This window comes from Hyperolius riggenbachi, chromosome 3 (assembly GCF_040937935.1).
Source record: "Hyperolius riggenbachi isolate aHypRig1 chromosome 3, aHypRig1.pri, whole genome shotgun sequence".
NCBI lineage: Eukaryota > Metazoa > Chordata > Amphibia > Anura > Hyperoliidae > Hyperolius > Hyperolius riggenbachi.
The window spans coordinates 227,856,966-227,875,949 of NC_090648.1; the positions used below are offsets into that span (position 1 = coordinate 227,856,966).

At 44.6% G+C, this 18,984-nt stretch overlaps 1 protein-coding gene across 9 annotated transcripts in view; it reads left to right on the forward strand.

Annotated features, from left to right (window-relative positions):
- The window catches only part of SBF1 (SET binding factor 1), a 196,203-nt gene that overhangs the window by 101,743 nt on the left and 75,476 nt on the right, over nt 1–18,984 (forward strand). For all 9 annotated transcript variants that reach the window (XM_068275900.1, XM_068275902.1, XM_068275905.1 and 6 more), the window contains exon 2: nt 14,094–14,179. In XM_068275900.1, the coding sequence (XP_068132001.1) occupies nt 14,094–14,179 (86 nt within the window). The remainder of the gene's footprint in view (nt 1–14,093; nt 14,180–18,984) is intronic.

Sequence of the window (18,984 nt, forward strand, 5' to 3'; positions counted from 1 at the left end):
GCAGCAGCGCCGGGCGCGCTGCTGTGATCACTTATACAGAACATGAGAGGGGAACCCGGATTAGGAAGCGGCCGCTGCCTAAAGCAGGTAATGGCAGCGTCGGCCGCGGGAGGAGCAGGGAGGGGGGGGGGGGCGTGGACCACCGACCACCAGTAAAAAAGACTCGCATACAAGCCGACCTCCCAACTTTTGACCCCCTTTCTTTTTCTTTTTCTTCTTTTTGGGGGTCAAACATTCGGCTTGTATGCGAGTATATACGGTAATTATTTTAGGGTTGACTCTTTTTGTTTTAAAAACACTTTTCTTTTATTGGTCGGATGAAATATGCTAATTTTTTGAGATAGGAAATTTGGGTTTTCATGAGCTGTATGCCAAAATCATCAATATTAAAACAATAAAAGGCTTGAACTACTTCAGTTGTGTGTATTTGAATCTAAAATATATGAAAGTCTAATGTTTATCAGTACATTACAGAAAATAATGAACTTTATCACAATATGCTAATTATTTGAGAATATCCTGTCTATTTCCCCCTCATCTGACGAATCACTAGTTGTAATTTCATCCCTCAGCTGTTTCAGCTGGCTGTCATGGCATAGAGGCTCATATGAAAGCACATGATTGTTATATCTGCTTCCATGAAAGCAGGAAGTAGATACACAGCAGATTTATTGCAGCATTTGTATCAGCTGTAACAGACATGTTTTTCATTAAAGGTTTTTATGCTGTTGCTTATCTTTTAGAGCAGAGAGGAACTTTTGAGCTCAGGGCCACTTTAAGTGCTGCAAGGTGAGAGTTTTATCCACCTTTATCCACCATACATTTTGTTTTTATTAGATAGAACCTGTCTGAATATCATTCTAGTAACACAGACCTTGTATATTATATCTGCCTTAGGGCCAGTTTACTGCCTGCTGCGGCGCGTGTCGTTATAGCACTGCCATTCAAGTGAATGTGCAGCACCTGTTTGTGTGAATACCGTATTCCGATTTTTTCCTGTTGGTTCAGACGACACTGAAAGCATCATGCTGCTTCCAGGGTCACTTACCGCTTTTTCGGTGTCTCCCTGCGGGGGTTGATAAACACCGAAACCTTTCAAATGCCTTTTAAAGAGGCACTTAAGTGAGAAAAAAAATTGAGTTTTACTCACCTGGGGCTTACCTCAGCCCCCTGCAGCTGATCGGTGCCCACGACAAGTCGCTCTGATGCTCCGAGTCCCGCCAGCGGCCACTTCCGGTTTCGCCGTCAGGCTGGGGAACGCGGCTGATTCTACGCGTTCCCAGCCAAAATAGCACCCCTATGCGGCCATATGTCCGCATAGGCACCCCTATGCGGACATATGGCCGCATAGAGATGCTATTTTGGCTGGGAACGCGTAGTATCAGCCACGTTCCCCAGCCTGACGGGTCCTGACGGCGAAACCGGAAGTTGCCGCCAGCGGGACCCGGAGCATCAGAGCGACTCGTCGTGCGCACCGATCAGCTGCAGGGGGCTGAGGTAAGCCCCAGGTGAGTAAAACTCAATTTTTTTTTCTCACTTAAGGTTCACTTTAAGTATTTGCCCATCATGCCATCAGGAGGCTGTGTGAACTGGCCCTTATCCAGTCTTCTAAGATATGGACCCGTTAGTTATCTGTGTTTAAAATCAACATGTAATTGGGCTAAATATTGCACCTGAAATAAGTTACGAATATTATGCTGTTTGGTTATGAATGTCTCCTTGGGCGTGTACAGTAGTTGTTTACTGACTGATTGGAGGAGATTGTTGGGACAATGCATGTATGTATGTTTTATTTACTTGTGCAAAAACCAATACATTTTTTTTTTTCTCACCAAAAATATTTTATGCTAGAAGCATGTTCTACAGCAGTGCTGTCCAACTTCGCGGGCATGGAGGGCCGGTTTTTTTCCAGGCCACATGGTGGAGGGCCGGCAGACAACCCTCCCCCCCCCCCCCCCCCCCCCGAAAAAAAAAATCTAGCAGCAGTTTCCCCACAAAATGCACTCGGATTGGCTGCAGATGTACCCACAATATGCTGTCAGATTGGCTGCAGATGGACCCATAAAATGCTGTCAGATTGGCTGCAGTTGTACCCACAATATGCTGTCAGATTGGCTGCAGATGTACCCACAAAATGCTGTCAGATTGGCTGCAGATGGACCCACAGAATGCTGTCAGATTGGCTGCAGTTGTACCCACAATATGCTGTCAGATTGGCTGCAGATGTACCCACAATATGCTGTCAGATTGGCTGCAGATGGACCCACAGAATGCTGTCAGATTGGCTGCAGTTGTACCCACAATATGCTGTCAGATTGGCTGCAGATGTACCCACAAAATGCTGTCAGATTGGCTGCAGATGGACCCACAGAATGCTGTCAGATTGGCTGCAGATGGACCCACAGAATGCTGTCAGATTGGCTGCAGTTGTACCCACAATATGCTGTCAGATTGGCTGCAGATGTACCCACAAAATGCTGTCAGATTGGCTGCAGATGTACCCACAATATGCTGTCAGATTGGCTGCAGATGGACCCACAGAATGCTGTCAGATTGGCTGCAGTTGTACCCACAATATGCTGTCAGATTGGCTGCAGATGGACCCACAAAATTCACTCAGATTGGCTGCAGATGTACCCACAATATGCTGTCAGATTGGCTGCAGATGGACCCACAGAATGCTGTCAGATTGGCTGCAGTTGTACCCACAATATGCTGTCAGATTGGCTGCAGATGTACCCACAAAATGCTGTCAGATTGGCTGCAGATGGACCTACAGAATGCTGTCAGATTGGCTGCAGTTGTACCCACAATATGCTGTCAGATTGGCTGCAGTTTTACCCACAATATGCTGTCAGATTGGCTGCAGATGGACCCACAAAATGCTGTCAGATTGGCTGCAGATGGACCCACAAAATGCTGTCAGATTGGCTGCAGATGGACCCACAATATGCTGTCAGATTGGCTGCAGATGGACCCACAAAATGCTGTCAGATTGGCTGCAGATGGACCCACAAAATGCTGTCAGATTGGCTGCAGATGGACCCACAAAATGCACTTACATTGGCTGCAGATGGACCCACAAAATGCTGTCAGATTGGCTGCAGATGTACCCACAAAATGTTGTCAGATTGGCTGCAGATGTACTCACAATATGCTGTCAGATTGGCTGCAGATGGACCCACAGAATGCTGTCAGATTGGCTGCAGATGTACCCACAATATGCTGTCAGATTGGCTGCAGATGTACCCACAATATGCTGTCAGATTGGCTGCAGATGTACCCACAAAATGCTGTCAGATTGGCTGCAGATGTACCCACAATATGCTGTCAGATTGGCTGCAGTTGTATCCACAATATGCTGTCAGATTGGCTGCAGTTGTATCCACAATATGCTGTCAGATTTGCTGCAGATGTACCCACAATATGCTGTCAGATTGGCTGCAGATGTACCCACAATATGCACTCAGATTGGCTGCAGATGTACCCACAATATGCACTCAGATTGGCTGCAGATGTACCCACAATATGCACTCAGATTGGCTGCAGATGGGCCCGCAAAATGCTGTCAGATTGGCTGCAGATGGACCCACAAAATGCTGTCAGATTGGCTGCAGATGGACCCACAATATGCTGTCAGATTGGCTGCAGATGGACCCACAAAATGCTGTCAGATTGGCTGCAGATGTACCCACAATATGCACTCAGATTGGCTGCAGATGTACCCACAATATGCACTCAGATTGGCTGCAGATAGACCCACAATATGCTGTCAGATTGGCTGCAGATGGACCCACAAAATGCTGTCAGATTGGCTGCAGATGTCCCCACAAAATGCACTCACATTGGCTGCAGATGTCCCCACAAAATGCACTTACATTGGCTGCAGATGTCCCCACAAAATGCACTTACATTGGCTGCAGATGTCCCCACAAAATGCACTTACATTGGCTGCAGATGTCCCCACAAAATGCACTTACATTGGCTGCAGATGTCCCCACAAAATGCACTTACATTGGCTGCAGATGTCCCCACAAAATGCACTTACATTGGCTGCAGATGTCCCCACAAATCGCTGTCAGATTGCCTGCTGTAATGTAATATTTCCAGCCCCCCCTCCGCTCCGCTCCTCTCGTCTCGTTCCCCCGTGCTGCCGCCGCCACACCTCAGATCAGCCGCGGGTAGGAGATAGCAACCAGCCACACCAGCGCTCGGCAGCCGCGCGGTGAATTTAAATGCAGGAAGTGACATAATCGGTCACGTCCCGCATTTAAAGTCCCCCGTGCGGCTGCCGTGCGCGGTGTAGCTGGTTCCTATCTCCTGCTCGCCGCCGGTCTGAGAGTTGAGGCGGCGGCTGCACGGGGGAACTAGGGGAGATTAGCGGAGGGGGGCTGTAATTTATTACATTATATCAGAGGAATGGGGGAAAAGTAAAAAAAAAAAAAGCTCTGGGGACACGGAGGCTAACACTGCCACAGCAGGGGGGGCGCAGCAGAAGGCCTGGCGGGCCGGATGCGGCCCGCGGGCCGCCAGTTGGACAGCACTGTTATACAGGATCATAGCAAAAACATAGACAAATAAGAATTCTTTCACATGAAGTAACTAAAGGCATTCTGTCATATATAGTACAATGTTGAAAGCTTCTCTACAGTTGCTTTGTGGAAATGAAGACTTCCAGCTCCCCAGCGTGTGAGCTCGATATGCACGCTTTCTGTTCGGTGAGATACGCTAAAACACCAGAACACATCTCTGCGTTTCTATCTTACAGTATTTGGAGGTGGGGAGAGTCTCTTTTTTTTAAGAGGAAGTGGTTTTTACACCTTGGCTATTCTGAAGCAGAGACTGCTTGACACGAAGCGTCTCCGGGAGAAGTACACTTTGCTAGTCTGGTAGCATAATGAGTCTGTGCACGTGGTGTAGGCTGCACATGTCTTCCACCCACATGCCACACACATGATATGAAAGGTATTTGCCAACTGGGCATTGCCCTCTTTTGCTTGTTTGGAAAGTGTGAGCTTACTTAATATTAAAGGGAATTTAAAATGCTATTTTTTTTATTATATACAGTGCTACAAATATAACTTGGCAAAAGAAAGTATTCATGTATACGGTAACTTAAAGCCAGCAGGTGGACATCAAGACAATTCGGACTGAAAACTATTGATGCAAGTTTGATTATTTAGCTTTTATGGACAATGTAGAAAGTTGTTGAGAAACAATACATCAGAATTCACTCTCTCTTTCAGCTAAATAAGCCATGAGACTTTTGCAAACGTGAAGGGAGCCAACTCTGAAGTGACGCATCAGAATTAAACATGCATTTTACACAAAAGATACACATTTATTCCATTTCTTTACAAATTGGGCAGTGTATAAACTTTTTTTTATCAGGAGAGAAGCAGCCAGTGGAGGGAGGCATGGTTCGAAAAGGTAGAATGTGGTTTTGAGGAAGGGGCTCTCTAGTGATGGAATAGGACCCACTTCTCATCTCCTAAATCAGTAACACTTTTCCCAAAGTGGGCATTTTTCTTTAGTAACCGTTTAATTTTAAAGTGTTAGGCTTGGTTCACACATAAATCTGTGCATTTCCTGTGCGGTCCTGTCAGTTTTGTATCCACTTTCTATCAGGTTTACCTGTCAAGATTGGAGCTGTACATTTTTTATATGTGAACCAAGCCAAAGAAAACACATGCAAAGCCGACAGGACTGGACCAGAAATGTACGGATGTATGTTTGAACCAAGTCATAGAAAACTCATACAAAACTGATGCCTGCTGTCAAGAACTGACTGGACACCTTTTGTGTGTGAAACCATCCTTAGGCCCTGGGACCCATTAGCAACTTTTTTCTAAGTGCTCGTGATTTCAAAAGCTCTTGCTAATACAGTGCTATGGGGGATTTTTTAAAAATGATATCCCTCAAGTGGGATCACACCCATAGCATTACATTAGCAAGAGCTTTTCAAATCACAAGTGCTTAGAAAAGTGCTGCTAGTGGGTTCCAGGCCGTAGGCTGTATTCCCACTTGACAGTAAATTAGTCGTCGTTTATTTTTATTTTTTTTACTGTGCTTCAAAACTGAACATGAATGGCTCCTGAGATAATGTTATATTTAAATTTAGTTTTAAGTTTTTACTGTTTCTCTGCTCAATGACACCTTCACTGAAGTGTGCCAGAGCTCAAATCTATGAACTATTGACCCATTTAACTCTTTCCTGCTCTCGGAAGCCATTTACTAACAGGAAAGTATTTTATGGCTGTAATTACTTATCAGTGAGAGTTATGCTATAGTTCAACCCATTCCCGACCCGGACACAAACTGTTACATAATTTTTAACTTTTTAGGCATAGAAAGGAAAAAAGCAACACAGCATAGTCATTTGTGTGCTTAGCACTGTACATACACGTCTATCATCATATCACGTCATCTCGGGTATGCTTTAACCATTTATGCCGCCCGGACGTGAGCTTCACGTCCGCAGCGGCAGCTGCTAGATCTGCAGAGATGCGCTAGTCACGTCCCTGCATTTTGGGGGTTTGCACGTGATCGTGCGGGCGGATATCCGCAATCACAATGTAACAGGGAGCAGGGGGTTATTGGCTGCAGGGGACAAAAGTCCCAGTCCGTACATGTCCGCCGAGAATAAATACTGTTTTTGTTCAAAAACAGTGCTTATTCTTAAATAGAGCCGTCGCGCCGATCGCTGTGATAGTCTGACTTGGGGGAGGGAGGGAAAAATATATATTAAAAAAAAAAAAAAATTTGTGAAAAAAAAGAAAGAAAATTAAATACTGGGGGTGCGATCAGACCCCACCAACAGAAATCTCTGTTGGGGGGGAGGGGGAGAATCACTTGTGTGCTGACATGTGCGGTCCTGCAGCTAGGCATTAAAGCTGCTGGGGGCCTTTTAGTAAAACATGGCCTGGTCACTAGGGGGGTTTAACACCGTGCTCCTTAATAAGGAGTCGCCGTTTGAGTTGGATAATTTTTGTACCGACTCCACTGATTAATTGGCAGTTAATGGGTCTTTCCAACAATCCATGACTCAAAAGGGCTATTCATTATTATTATTTTTTATTGCAAATGTTAATAAACGTATGCTTTTATCTGTGCAAAAGAGGCAGCAGAACAGCAGTGGAGTGCAGCCATATCTTTCTTGAAAAATAGACAGAAGCCAGATCACTGAGGAAATACTGCTAACAGTTTAGTGCTAAAAAGCTCAAGATTATTATTTCTTTTGTTTTACTGCTGAAGGAACCTGATTATACTGACACTCTTATTAACCCGTAACATTGTTTGTTTTATGTGCAATGAAAAAAACGCAGTTAAGGCAAGCCAAAATAAGCGTTGCTATTTTCCCTGCAATGTATAAAGATGTATTACAGGTTACACTGCACAGGTGTCAGTAGGGTTTGCACCTGCACTAAGCACAAAGCCGCTTATGCATGAAGGAAAAAACTACACAAGCTGCTACATTTTTGCAGAAATACTAGACTCCTACACAGAAGGGAGCATTGCCACGAGCACCATATAGGACTATATGTAGAATATTTTCAAAGGGTCACCGCACAGGAACGGAGGGGGAAGTAAGAAGATTGCAGAAGCCTCTGGACATTTTTTTTTTTTTTTTTTTTTACTTCAGGTATCCTTCAGTTTTGTAAAGAGAGATAAATTTGTCTGTAATCAAATCTGCCCATACACTACATTCCCGTCCGATTTCAGCATGAAATCATCCGGGAATCAGCTGAGCCGCCGCTGTCTGCCCCCAAAATGTATAAATGTATGTAATGTAGTGCATTTATACATTACCTGTCCTGTAGCAGCTTCCGCACGCTGTCCGTCCATCTCGCCGGGTAACAGCCGCATACACGCTAGCGGCGCATAGCGCCTGATGTCAGCCGCTATGCGCCTTTGTGATGTCAGAGCGCCGCCGGCGTGTATGCGGAACCCGGAGATCGACGGAAAACCGCGTGGAGGCTGACACCGGACAGGTAATGTATAAATGCACTACACACTGCATACATTTATACATTGCAGCGGCAGGGGTTTCTTCGTCTCGTCGTTTGTTCGCAAATAGGCCGCCGTATCGCGGCGCAACCAACAGACCTCGGCAAGAAATTTTCCAACATGCGTGATCGACTGCGGCCAATTTCTGTCCTGAAATTGGTCGCTTTGTCGGTTGGGCATGCACTTGGCAGCACCAATTTTCATCCAATTCGATTATAATAATCAAATTGGTTGGTCAGTCGCCTAGTGTGTGGCTTCCTTAACTCCTACATGTGCCAGTCATTGGGGAGGTTAAAGTGCAATCCAGGAGCAGAAATGTATTTTAGTTTTTGATCGTATGAAACACTGAAGCCTCTTTTGTTGCTGCCTGTGTTCCTGTCAATGAAAATTTTGTTTTTTTTGGACAGTTGGCTGGGTTGAAAAAAACATACGTCCATTAAGTCCTCGTTCACACCATATGCGCTGCTGTGCGCATTTTGGCAGTTCGTATGATATGCAATCAGCAAGAAAATCAGAAGTGCATAGAGAGCACTTCTGATATTCATACTATACGCGCTGCACAGCAGTGCGATAAGCTATCGCACTGTTGAACGCATTTTTGGCAAAGCGCATTGCCAATCCAATTCACTGTAATGATTGGGATCAGCAGTGCAACGCACGGCAATGCATATTGCGTGCTATCAAGTGCGCTTGCGTCCCGAGTGCCTAATGTGAACGAGGCCTTAGTTCAACCAGAAAATATGGTACACTAACCAGCATCATCGCATATCTCAGTTAATCCAAACAAAGGGGAAAAAAAACCCCTTAACCCCCTAAAAATGGAATAAAATCCTTAGATAAACCTTAACCCAACAATAAAATGCAATATTCTGGCTAGCAATTTTTTGACTTGATAGGGTGCTATCCTACACCACTGGCGGAGATCAGTTATGGATGAAATCGATTGGATGATGATGTTTGCTTTTTCTCACCACTAATATCGGTGGTGTTTGCAGCAAACCCACATCCCTCCCCTCTTTAGCTAGACACTGCTGTGTCCAGAGGGTAGCTTTGTGATTTCAGAAAATCACCATCGCTCCTGTGGAATTACTGCTATAGGCTTTTATTAGCCCAGGGCTTTTGGAATTGCCTGAGATTCCTAGAAAGCACAAATCACTGCTGAAATAGCTCTAATAGGCTCCAGGCCTAAGGTCTGAGGTGTTCAGGACACAGCAATTTTGAGCAGGTGCAATAATCAGCCGATCCTCAGTGACATCTAGCAATATTCTGTGTGTGGACCATCTGATCTCCCATATATTGCCTCATATGCAAGAGAAAGGAAAATATATGCTTCTAAGTGTGCACCTCTTATGCTTCAATGTTAAAAACTATGTACCATAAAAACCATATACTCCCATACGGGTCCTGTGTTACAGGGACCCAATGACAAATGAGCTATATCAAACACCGCTGCTACTCTGCCAGGCAAGCAGGATATCACTGAAGATCATTTGATAGCATTGAAACCTGTTGGGCATTGAGTTGCTGTGATCTACATAGGTGCCCATTAACCGTACAATTTTTTTGTTCATCAGGTAGGATTGTTCAATGCAATTTTATGACAGTATGTGGCAAAAATTTGTTTAAAGCGATTCTACGGTCAACTGGAAAAGGAACGTTAACCGATCTGAATGTTGGATTTTATGATTGAATCGGAAGAGAGAAAATGCCCTGTTTATGGGAACAATCGATAAATACCTTCCGATTACTGTTAACCTTAAAAATTGTATTGAAAGATTGCATCTGATGAAACCATTGTACAGTTAATGGGCACCTTATAACCTTGGTCTGACGGGCTTTGGTAAGCCTCTATTTGTCTTTATGGTGATGGTGGATTACTTTATGAAAGCCGCCTGGCACTGAAGTTTTATGAGAGTATAATTTGTGTTAACAGTTGTTGAGGGGAATGTCTGGTGTCCTGGAAAACGAAGTGCATGTTGGGTCATGCCGCAATATTGTGTACCAAAGCATAAAAGAATGCTCATAGTCCAAGCCAAACTTTGCTTTTGGATCAAAGTGGTTTTATATCGATGACCAGACTAACATTACTCCAAAGTGTTTAAAGTGAACCTGGGGTGAAAGTAAACTGATGAGATAAACAGTTGTATTTATCCTGCTACTTCTAAAAATAACTTTTTTTGATATCCCATTTATTTCATATTTAAACATTTACAAAGTAGAATTAATGTTTTGTTGCCTCTGCTCAGTGTCCCAGAATAAAAATACATGAACTATTGCCCTTTTACTATTTCCTTCTGCTCTCAGAATTAGCTTATCAGTCGTGTTTACTATATTCCCAACAAGCTACCAACAAGACACAAACTGTCACTTCCATGTCTAATGAACTCTTTCAGGCAGTAAAATAAAACAAGTAAAACAGCCTGGTTATTAATGTTGTGCTCTGTACGTACACTCTTATCTCATCATGTCACACATCGCCTCGGGTACACTTTAAGAAGGACCGATAGTGAATTTCATAGCCTGTCATTAAAACAGAATCTATGGCTTAGCTAAGCTTGCATGTGTAACCCACATTATTTTTTATCTTAGTAATGTTGCTTTTCAGTATGATTAGAAGATGACAGCCCAGGGACAGTGAAGGGACAGGTACAGTCCAGTCACCAAGCTCTGCAGAGGAATGCTGTGCAACTAGTCCCACAGTGAGGCACCGAACTTGGAGCAATGACACCTCTGCTTAGGGAAATTACAACTTCATTTAGCAAAACACAGTGCTTTCAGTTTAGATCTATATAAATTGCCAGGAGTAATGGCAAACAATATTTCAGTTTGGTTATCTAGTTTCTGCATGCGTATAAAACAGTCATTCCACAGGGCTACTAACAGAAGCTGTTATCCTTTAAGGAAAATTATTTGGAGACTATCTTGCAGTACAAAATCTTAATTGAAAAGTTTGTTGGCACAATACAAAAATATTAAAAAGATTTTTTTTCCTTCGTGTATATGGTCCTCATGAGTATTTAGACGGAAAGGAAGGTGTGTGTGTGTACACACACACACACACACACACACACACACACACACACACACACACACACACACACACACACACACACACACACACACACACACACACACACACACACACACACACACACACACACACGTGTATATGTATATATATATACACACACACATATATGTGTATATATATATATACACACATATATATATATATATATATATATATATATATATATATATATATGTGTGTGTGTATATATTACACCTACCTACCTACCTGATGAAGGGTTATAAAGAAAGCCCGAAACGAACGTGTGTCGTTGCCTGTACCTAAACGCAATGTTAAGCCCATTGTATTGATCGTGCTATATGTCAAGTCAGACCATGCCACTTTTGGTTTCATGAAACCTTTCCTTTTGTCTAAACGCTCATGAGGACCATATGCATGAAGGAAAAAAAAACTTTTTCATATTTTTGTATTGTGCCAATAAAGTTTTCAATTGCGATTTTGTACTGCAAGATTGTGCCCAAGTATTTTTCCTTAAAGGGAAGGTTCAGGGACTGTTAAAAAAAAAAAAAAATCCGCATCCACTTACCTGGGGCTTCCTCCAGCCCGTGGCAGGCAGGAGGTGCCCTCGGCGCCGCTCCGCAAGCTCCCGGTGGCCAACCCGACCTTGCCAGGTCGGGCTTCTTCTGCGTTCCAAAATGCGCCTTACGGCGGTGCAGTACAGAACTACTCAGAACTACTGAGCCTGCGCTGTACAGCCCGGAGGACGTCCGATGACGTCAGCGCGCCGCCGTGAGGCGCATTTTGGAACGCAGAAGAAGCCTGGCCGCCGGCCTGGCCAGGTCGGGTCGGCCACCGGGAGCCTGCGGAGCGGCGCCAAGGGCACCTCCTGCCTGCCACGGGCTGGAGGAAGCCCCAGGTAAGTGGATGCGGATTTTTTTTTTTTTTTATCCCTCCCTGAACCTTCCCTTTAAAGGATAACAGTTCTCTCTATCTGAATATTTGTTGACAAGAGGGCGTGGTGGATGGCCCTTAAGAGAACCCCTTTTTTGACAGTTTAAAAAGGATTCTCCCAAATACTATATACCGTATTTTTCGGACTGTAAGACGCACTTTTTCTCCCCCAAAAGTGGGGAGCAAAAGTTACTGCGTCTTATAGTCCGAATGTAGCACAAACCTACCTATCCTGGCACTTGTTTCCATTCTATTGAGGTGAGTAGAGGGGAGGCAGCAGCGCTATCCAGAGTGTTTCCACGCCACTGTAATTACCCGCAGTACTTTACCTTTGATCTGTAATTGTGCCCCGCAGCGCTTTACCTTTGATCTGTAATTGTCCCCCGCAGCGCTTTAACTTTGATCTGTAATTGTGCTCCGCAGCGCTTTACCTTTCATCTGTAATTGTGCCCCGCAGCGCTTTACCTTTCATCTGTAATTGTGCCCCGCAGCGCTTTACCTTTCATCTGTAATTGTGCACCGCAGCAGCGTGATCCATCGGCCCCGCAGTAGTGAGATCCACAGCGCATCCAAGCGGCATCGGAGCAGCCGCTGTAATGATTTGCAAGTGACTGTCACGTTGTACGGCTGCCTCTTTCATGCTCAGCATCAGCGCAATCCCAGCTGAAAGGCACATCTTCGGCCGCTTTAGCGGCTGAGTCCTCAGAGGCTTCCGTACTGGGGCGCCCTCTCATGACCTGCGGCGCACGTGGTCATGAGAGGGCGCCAGGACACAGGGCAGTACGGAAGCCTCTGAGGACTCAGCCGCTAAAGCGGCCGAAGATGTGCCTGTCAGCTGGGATTGCGCTGATGCTGGGCATGAAAGAGGCAGCCGTACAACGTGACAGTCACTTGCAAATCATTACAGCGGCTGCTCCGATGCCGCTTGGATGCGCTGTGGATCTCACTACTGCGGGGCCGATGGATCGCGCTGCTGCGGGGCACAATTACAGATGAAAGGTAAAGCGCTGCGGGGCACAATTACAGATGAAAGGTAAAGCGCTGCGGGGCACAATTACAGATCAAAGGTAAAACGCTGCGGGGCACAAGTACAGATCAAAGGTAAAGCGCTGCGGGGCACAATTACAGATCAAAGGTAAAGCGCTTGCGGGGCACAATTACAGATCAAAGGTAAAGCGCTGCGGGGCACAATTACAGATTAAGAGCAAAGGTAATTACAGCTGCTACATGGAAACACCATGGATCGCACTGCTGCCTCCCCTCTGCTCACCTCAATTGAATAATTTGCATCCTGGACACCCAGACCGGACCCAGCTATTGCCACCATGGGGCTGGTGAGAACCTGAAATGTAATTGAAGTAATTGATTAGTGTAGATGGGGGGATAGGGGGTGTTGTGTAGTGCAGTGTAGCTATGGGGGCAGCAGGGGTGTAGCTTGTCAGTGTAATTTAGACAGAGACATCTTTGGACCATGGACTCACCTAGGATTAGTTTTTGATTTTTTCCTGCTTTTTACCCTCTAAACCTGGGTGCGTCTTATAGTCCGGAGTGTCTTATAGTCCGAAAAATACGGTATACTACCTACTAACAGAAGCTGACAGATAGAAGTTTCAATAGTTGCAGCCAGTCGGTGGGTTTGCCCAAGTGTTTAACAGGCAATGGTGGCTCCTGCCCTTCGCAGCTAATGCCTGCGGCAAGAGCGCTGTTGCCAAACCTGCAAAGAAGTGTAATTTAAGTTTACTTTCAGTCTTGGAGATTTTTGGCTGAAATATCATTTTTGACAACCATTCATTTCAAAAAGACTTGCTTGCCTGATGTATACTTAAAATGAAAGGGGAAGTTCCTGTTTAAAGGGGCACTATGGCGAAAAATTGTACAATTTAAAATATGTGCAAACATATACAAATACGTTTTTTTCCAGAGTAAAATGAACCATAAATTACTCTTCTCCTATGTTGCTGTCACTTACAGTACATAGTAGAAATCTGACAGGAGCGACAGGTTTTGGACTAGTTTTTCAGCTTTCTGAATGCATTTTAAAGAAAATCTGCCTCCTCACATAGTTCTGCAGTAGCAACATGTCTTGTTTTTTTTCTTTCTCCAGGCAGCGGAGTTGGACAAGGTAAGATTCTGCAGAGGTTCCCCGAGAAAGATTGGGAGGATAACCCTTTTCCCCAGGGCATCGAACTGGTAAGACCTTATTTTAAAAAATGATTATGTAGTATAATGTTTCATTTTCTTTTTTTCTTTTAAGTTTTTAAAGAGGTATTGTAGAAATTAATGTGAACATTAAATCTAATAATTCTATGCACATTAAAGCAAGTGAAGTATGGTCCGGTGTTATTCGAGGAGCAGAAATGCAGACATAAACAAACAAGCGTTGATTCTGGTAAAACCTTTACTAAAGGTTCTTTCACATCTAACAACGCGTGCAGGAGCCGTTCTCCTGCACGCGTTGAATAGCCTTCGGCGTGTTGTCAGGATGATGCTGTGCGACGCAATCAGTGGCGTTAGCTACTAATTCACCTGATGGGAAAACACCGGCACCCAACAATTATAAGTTCCCGGGTGCGTCGTACCGCAAATGCACCGATACGCAACATCCGGTGTGAAAGGTAAAATGAAAAAAAAAGTCTATGGACTTACGTTAAGTTTCTTCTTCAGGCATGATGAAGAACTGGCTGTACGTTTTTGATGCGGTTCTGCATAATGCCTGAAGAAGAAACAATGTTTCGAAAGCTTTCAATAAACCATGTACAGCCATTTAAAAGACACAAAATAAAACAAATCCACTTACCTGGGGCTTCCTCTAGCCCCTGCCAGCCGTCCTGTGCTCTCGCCACAGCTCTGCTCCACACTGGTGACCCGGTGGCCCCTCCGGCGCAAGATGTCCACTGCACCAGCTTTGAGTCGCGCTGACGTCATCTGGACTGCACTGCGCAGGTGCAGTAGTTCTGCGCCTACGCAGTACAGCCCGGATGACGTCAGTGTGATTCAGTGACCCACACACTGAAGCGCAGGAAGATGCCGACCTGGCGAGGTCAGCATCTGCACCGGAAAGGATCGGGAGCGAACAGAGATGCGGCGAGGGCACAAGTCAGCTGCCAGGGGCCCGAGGTAAGTGGATTTTTTTTTTTAGTTCCTCGGACCTTCCCTTTAAAGGTATTAGCAGAATCAACGCTTGTTGGTTTGTATCTGCATTTATGCACATTAAAGATGTACAGGTAGTCCTCGGTTAACGAATGAGATAGGGACTGTAGGCTCGTTCTTAACCTGAATCTGTTCGTAAGTCGAAAAACAATGTTTTAAAGCACATTTACATTAATATAAAGACGCCATGTTTGTGTGGGGAGGTGAGCAGATACATACCGCACACCTCCCGTGTCCTGGCGTCACCCTCCGCCTCTGCAAAGAACCTCCGTGTCGGTATAAGCAGATCTGCGCCCTCTGACCCGGATACTGTGCTGCGCATACGCAGTATGCCAGGTCGCCTCCTGGCCTGCGTCAGAAGGTGAAGATCTGTTTAGCGAGAGGGAGGTTTTTTTATGCAGAGTGTGACGCCAGGACATGGGAGGTGTGCGGTATGTATCTGCTCACCTCCCCACACACACGGCGTCTTTATATCCATGTAAATGTACTTTAAAACATTTAAATCGCCGCAATCGGACGCTCGCTGTGACGTCATCGACTGGGCGGAGCAATCGGCGGCGCGTTAGTATTGGCGGGGTGTTCGTAAAGCGAGCGTTCGTAACACGAGGACTACCTGTACATATTATGTGCAGTTCTATTCAGTAAAATGTATGTAGTGTATATTGCTGCTCTTTGTATGAGAAAAAGCTGATGGAGCTCATGCCTTTTTTAACAAGCTCTTGACTTATTTCATAACCTTATAAGGTGTTTTTATGTGCAGGGCTTTGTTATGCTGCCTTTTTCATATAAAACATATATTAGACCCAAGATGCATTTCTTTAAGATAAATGGAGGTGTGTTTAGCTTCTAAGGGTACAATGGTTAATTTGTATATATTCAGCAGTGATGCTCTGGGAGACATCTCAAGCTCAATCCAACCTGAATTATCAATCTGTTTTAAGAAAGCAAACTTTTGTTTTTCTTAACATCTTAGTAAGGGGGCTTTTAGGACCATTGTAGTCCCTTACACACTCAATGAGTTCTGGGTCACCATGAGCTTGCTGGTTAGTCTGTACCTTTAAGATAAAGGTAGTCATAGTTGGATAGTTTTTTTTTCCATTAACCAAAGGTTTATTAATAAGATATACCATATATACTCGCGTATACTGTAAGTCAACCCGCGTATAAGCCGACCCCCAACTTTTACCTAAAAACCCATGGAAAATGACTTGACCCGAGTATAAGCCAAGGGTAGGAAATGCTGAATTGGTGCAGATGGAAATGATAATCCAAGACTTAAAAAATGCTTAGAGTGCTCCACTGTACTGAATTTGTTGCAGGCTTTGGCAGATGATGAGGGAAAAGGGGACATTTATGGACTTCAGGATGTATGGTAAAAGAAAAAGCTATGCTTTGAAGGCTGCATGACCCCCCAGGTAGTGACCCCTGAATGCAGCACCCATCACAGTGTAAAAGAAAAAGCTTTCCGCTGCCTGCTGCATGACCTCCCCCACTCATGTGCTTAGTGCTGCAGGAACAATCAGGTGGCCATGTTATGCTCCAGCACGCCACCAAACAAGAATGTTTGGCAGCTTTGACAAGTCCACTTTGTCTCTCTCTCCCCCCGAATGTCTCTGCAGACTTGTGCAAAGTGGGGTGGTTTCTTTTGTTTACTGCAGGCACAATCAGGTTGCTATGACGACCTCTAGTGACGCCTTGTGTGATGCGAGGTGGGGGTCATAGAGACGAGACTGCTATGAACTTCAGTTATGGAGGAGTCTCGGTGGTCGCACGGAGATGAGAAGCGGCACCACTTTGAATAAGTCTGGGGAGACACTCGGGGGAAGGGGGGCTGTTTGAAGATAGAAGCAGCAGACACTTCAAAGCTGTCAGTCAATCTTGTCTGGCGGCGCACTGTAGGGGAACACAGCCACCTGATTGTACATACAGCACTGAGTGGGCACATGACTGGGGTGGTTACGTGGCCATCAGTGGACAACTTTTTATTTTACATTGCGGTGGGTGTTGGGTGTACTTGGGGGTATGCACACAACTAGTAAATGATTTGCATATAAGCCGACCCCCCAACATTAGTACCTCGATATACTGTTTGTATTTTTTTCTTGTTACTGACCCCTGTGGCTAGGGTCTAATCCAGTGCACTCCCTCCTTCCCCTGTATGTGTTTGTCAGCATGCACACAGCTTATGCTGGTGTATGTGCATTGTGCACATGGACACATAACGTTAGGTCCCTTGTGCGATTGGTAAGATGCACTGTCTGTCCCAGGAGAGGACGTCAGGATGTGTGCTCCTAATCCAGTGTTCTCTCCAGGCTCTTCTAGCCGGGTGCTTCACCTGGCTAGTTTTGGTGACCACCCGGCTGTCATCGGCTCATCTTCTCCTCTGCTGTATGCAGAGAAGCGCCGGCCCTGCATTCTTTTATCAAGCCCCACCCGGCTACTTTTTCTTGCCACCCGGCTACTGTTTCATGCCACCCGGCTGGAAAAAAATTCTGGGGAGAACACTGCTAATCCATTGATAGGTTTGATGCAATTAATGTGTTTGCATGTTTGCACTATGCATGTTACAGGGCCAGAGTTAGGACACCTATGTTTACCTGGGTACTTCTGCGCAGTATAGGTGACTAAGCATAAGAATGCATTCTTCTGTGAACTAAAACCCCGGCTTTTAACTTAGCTGTAGTGATAACAGTTGTGCCTGGATGAGTGAATCTGTGAATGCATTTGTTTGAACATTTGAATGCGAGAGTGCGAAGGGTTAATAGATTTTTCCCCCCAACTTTTGGGACACCTTTTTTTTGTCCCCAAAATTCTACTTATATGCAAGTATACGTGATAATACAACATCCCAAAAAGTAAGGTACAGGTGTAAGATGTATATATAGTGCAATAGCCAAAAGATTTAACACTATATTGCTGGCTTTTAATCAAGGGATAACATTACAAATTGGTTAACATGAGAAGAACTATGTATATTCTAGAGCAGATAAATACAGGAAAACATGTAATTTATAATACTAGCAGTTATATCCCAAACCTTTAAGTATTTGTTGGGGCATTTCCTATGTTGGTAGACTAACTTTTTTATAGGGTAAGAAGCGGTTTATTTTACCTTTTCAGTCATCAATTGTAGGGCAAGTCTGTGACAGTCATCTCAAAGCAATACATTGTTTGGCGGTGAATAATGTTTTAATAAGAGGAACTTTGTCAAATTTAGGAGTGTCTTCATCTAGTATATTTAAAATACAGGTTTTAATATCGAGGGAGACTATAGGAAGGCTACAACTTGTTTCCAGAAGGCTAGAAGAGGTGGACATAGCCAAAGCAGAAGTGTATAAAGGATGGGAAAACATTACATTTGGGACATTGGTTAATGATAGAAGGGGAGTATTTAGAGATCCTGGCCTGGCTACATATAATATATCCTTGCTTACCAGATGTATTTTCTAGTTTGCAGAGTTCCAGCAGCAGTGGGTTCTGCCGTAGAGGAGTGTAGTGTTCCCAAGAAAAGAAGGGTAATACCTTTCTTGTCATAGTCCAATATCCATACTATTCAGGGGATCTGGAGGAGGAAGAGATTCTTTTAGTCCTGCAAATGGAAGATAAATAACGCGATTTATCTGAAGAGGAGTATCCCAAAAGCTCAGGAGAAAACAAGGAATTTGAGACAAAAGTCATAGTTAGTTTAGATTGGTTGAAAAAAAACAAAAAACGCATCCGTCCATTAAGTTCAACCAGAATTTTTTTTTAATAAACTGAGGAAGGCCACTGTCAATCTGCTGACATGCTATTATCTGGATTGCTCCAGCCACCAATCTGTTGCTAGTATGGTGATCATCTTTCTA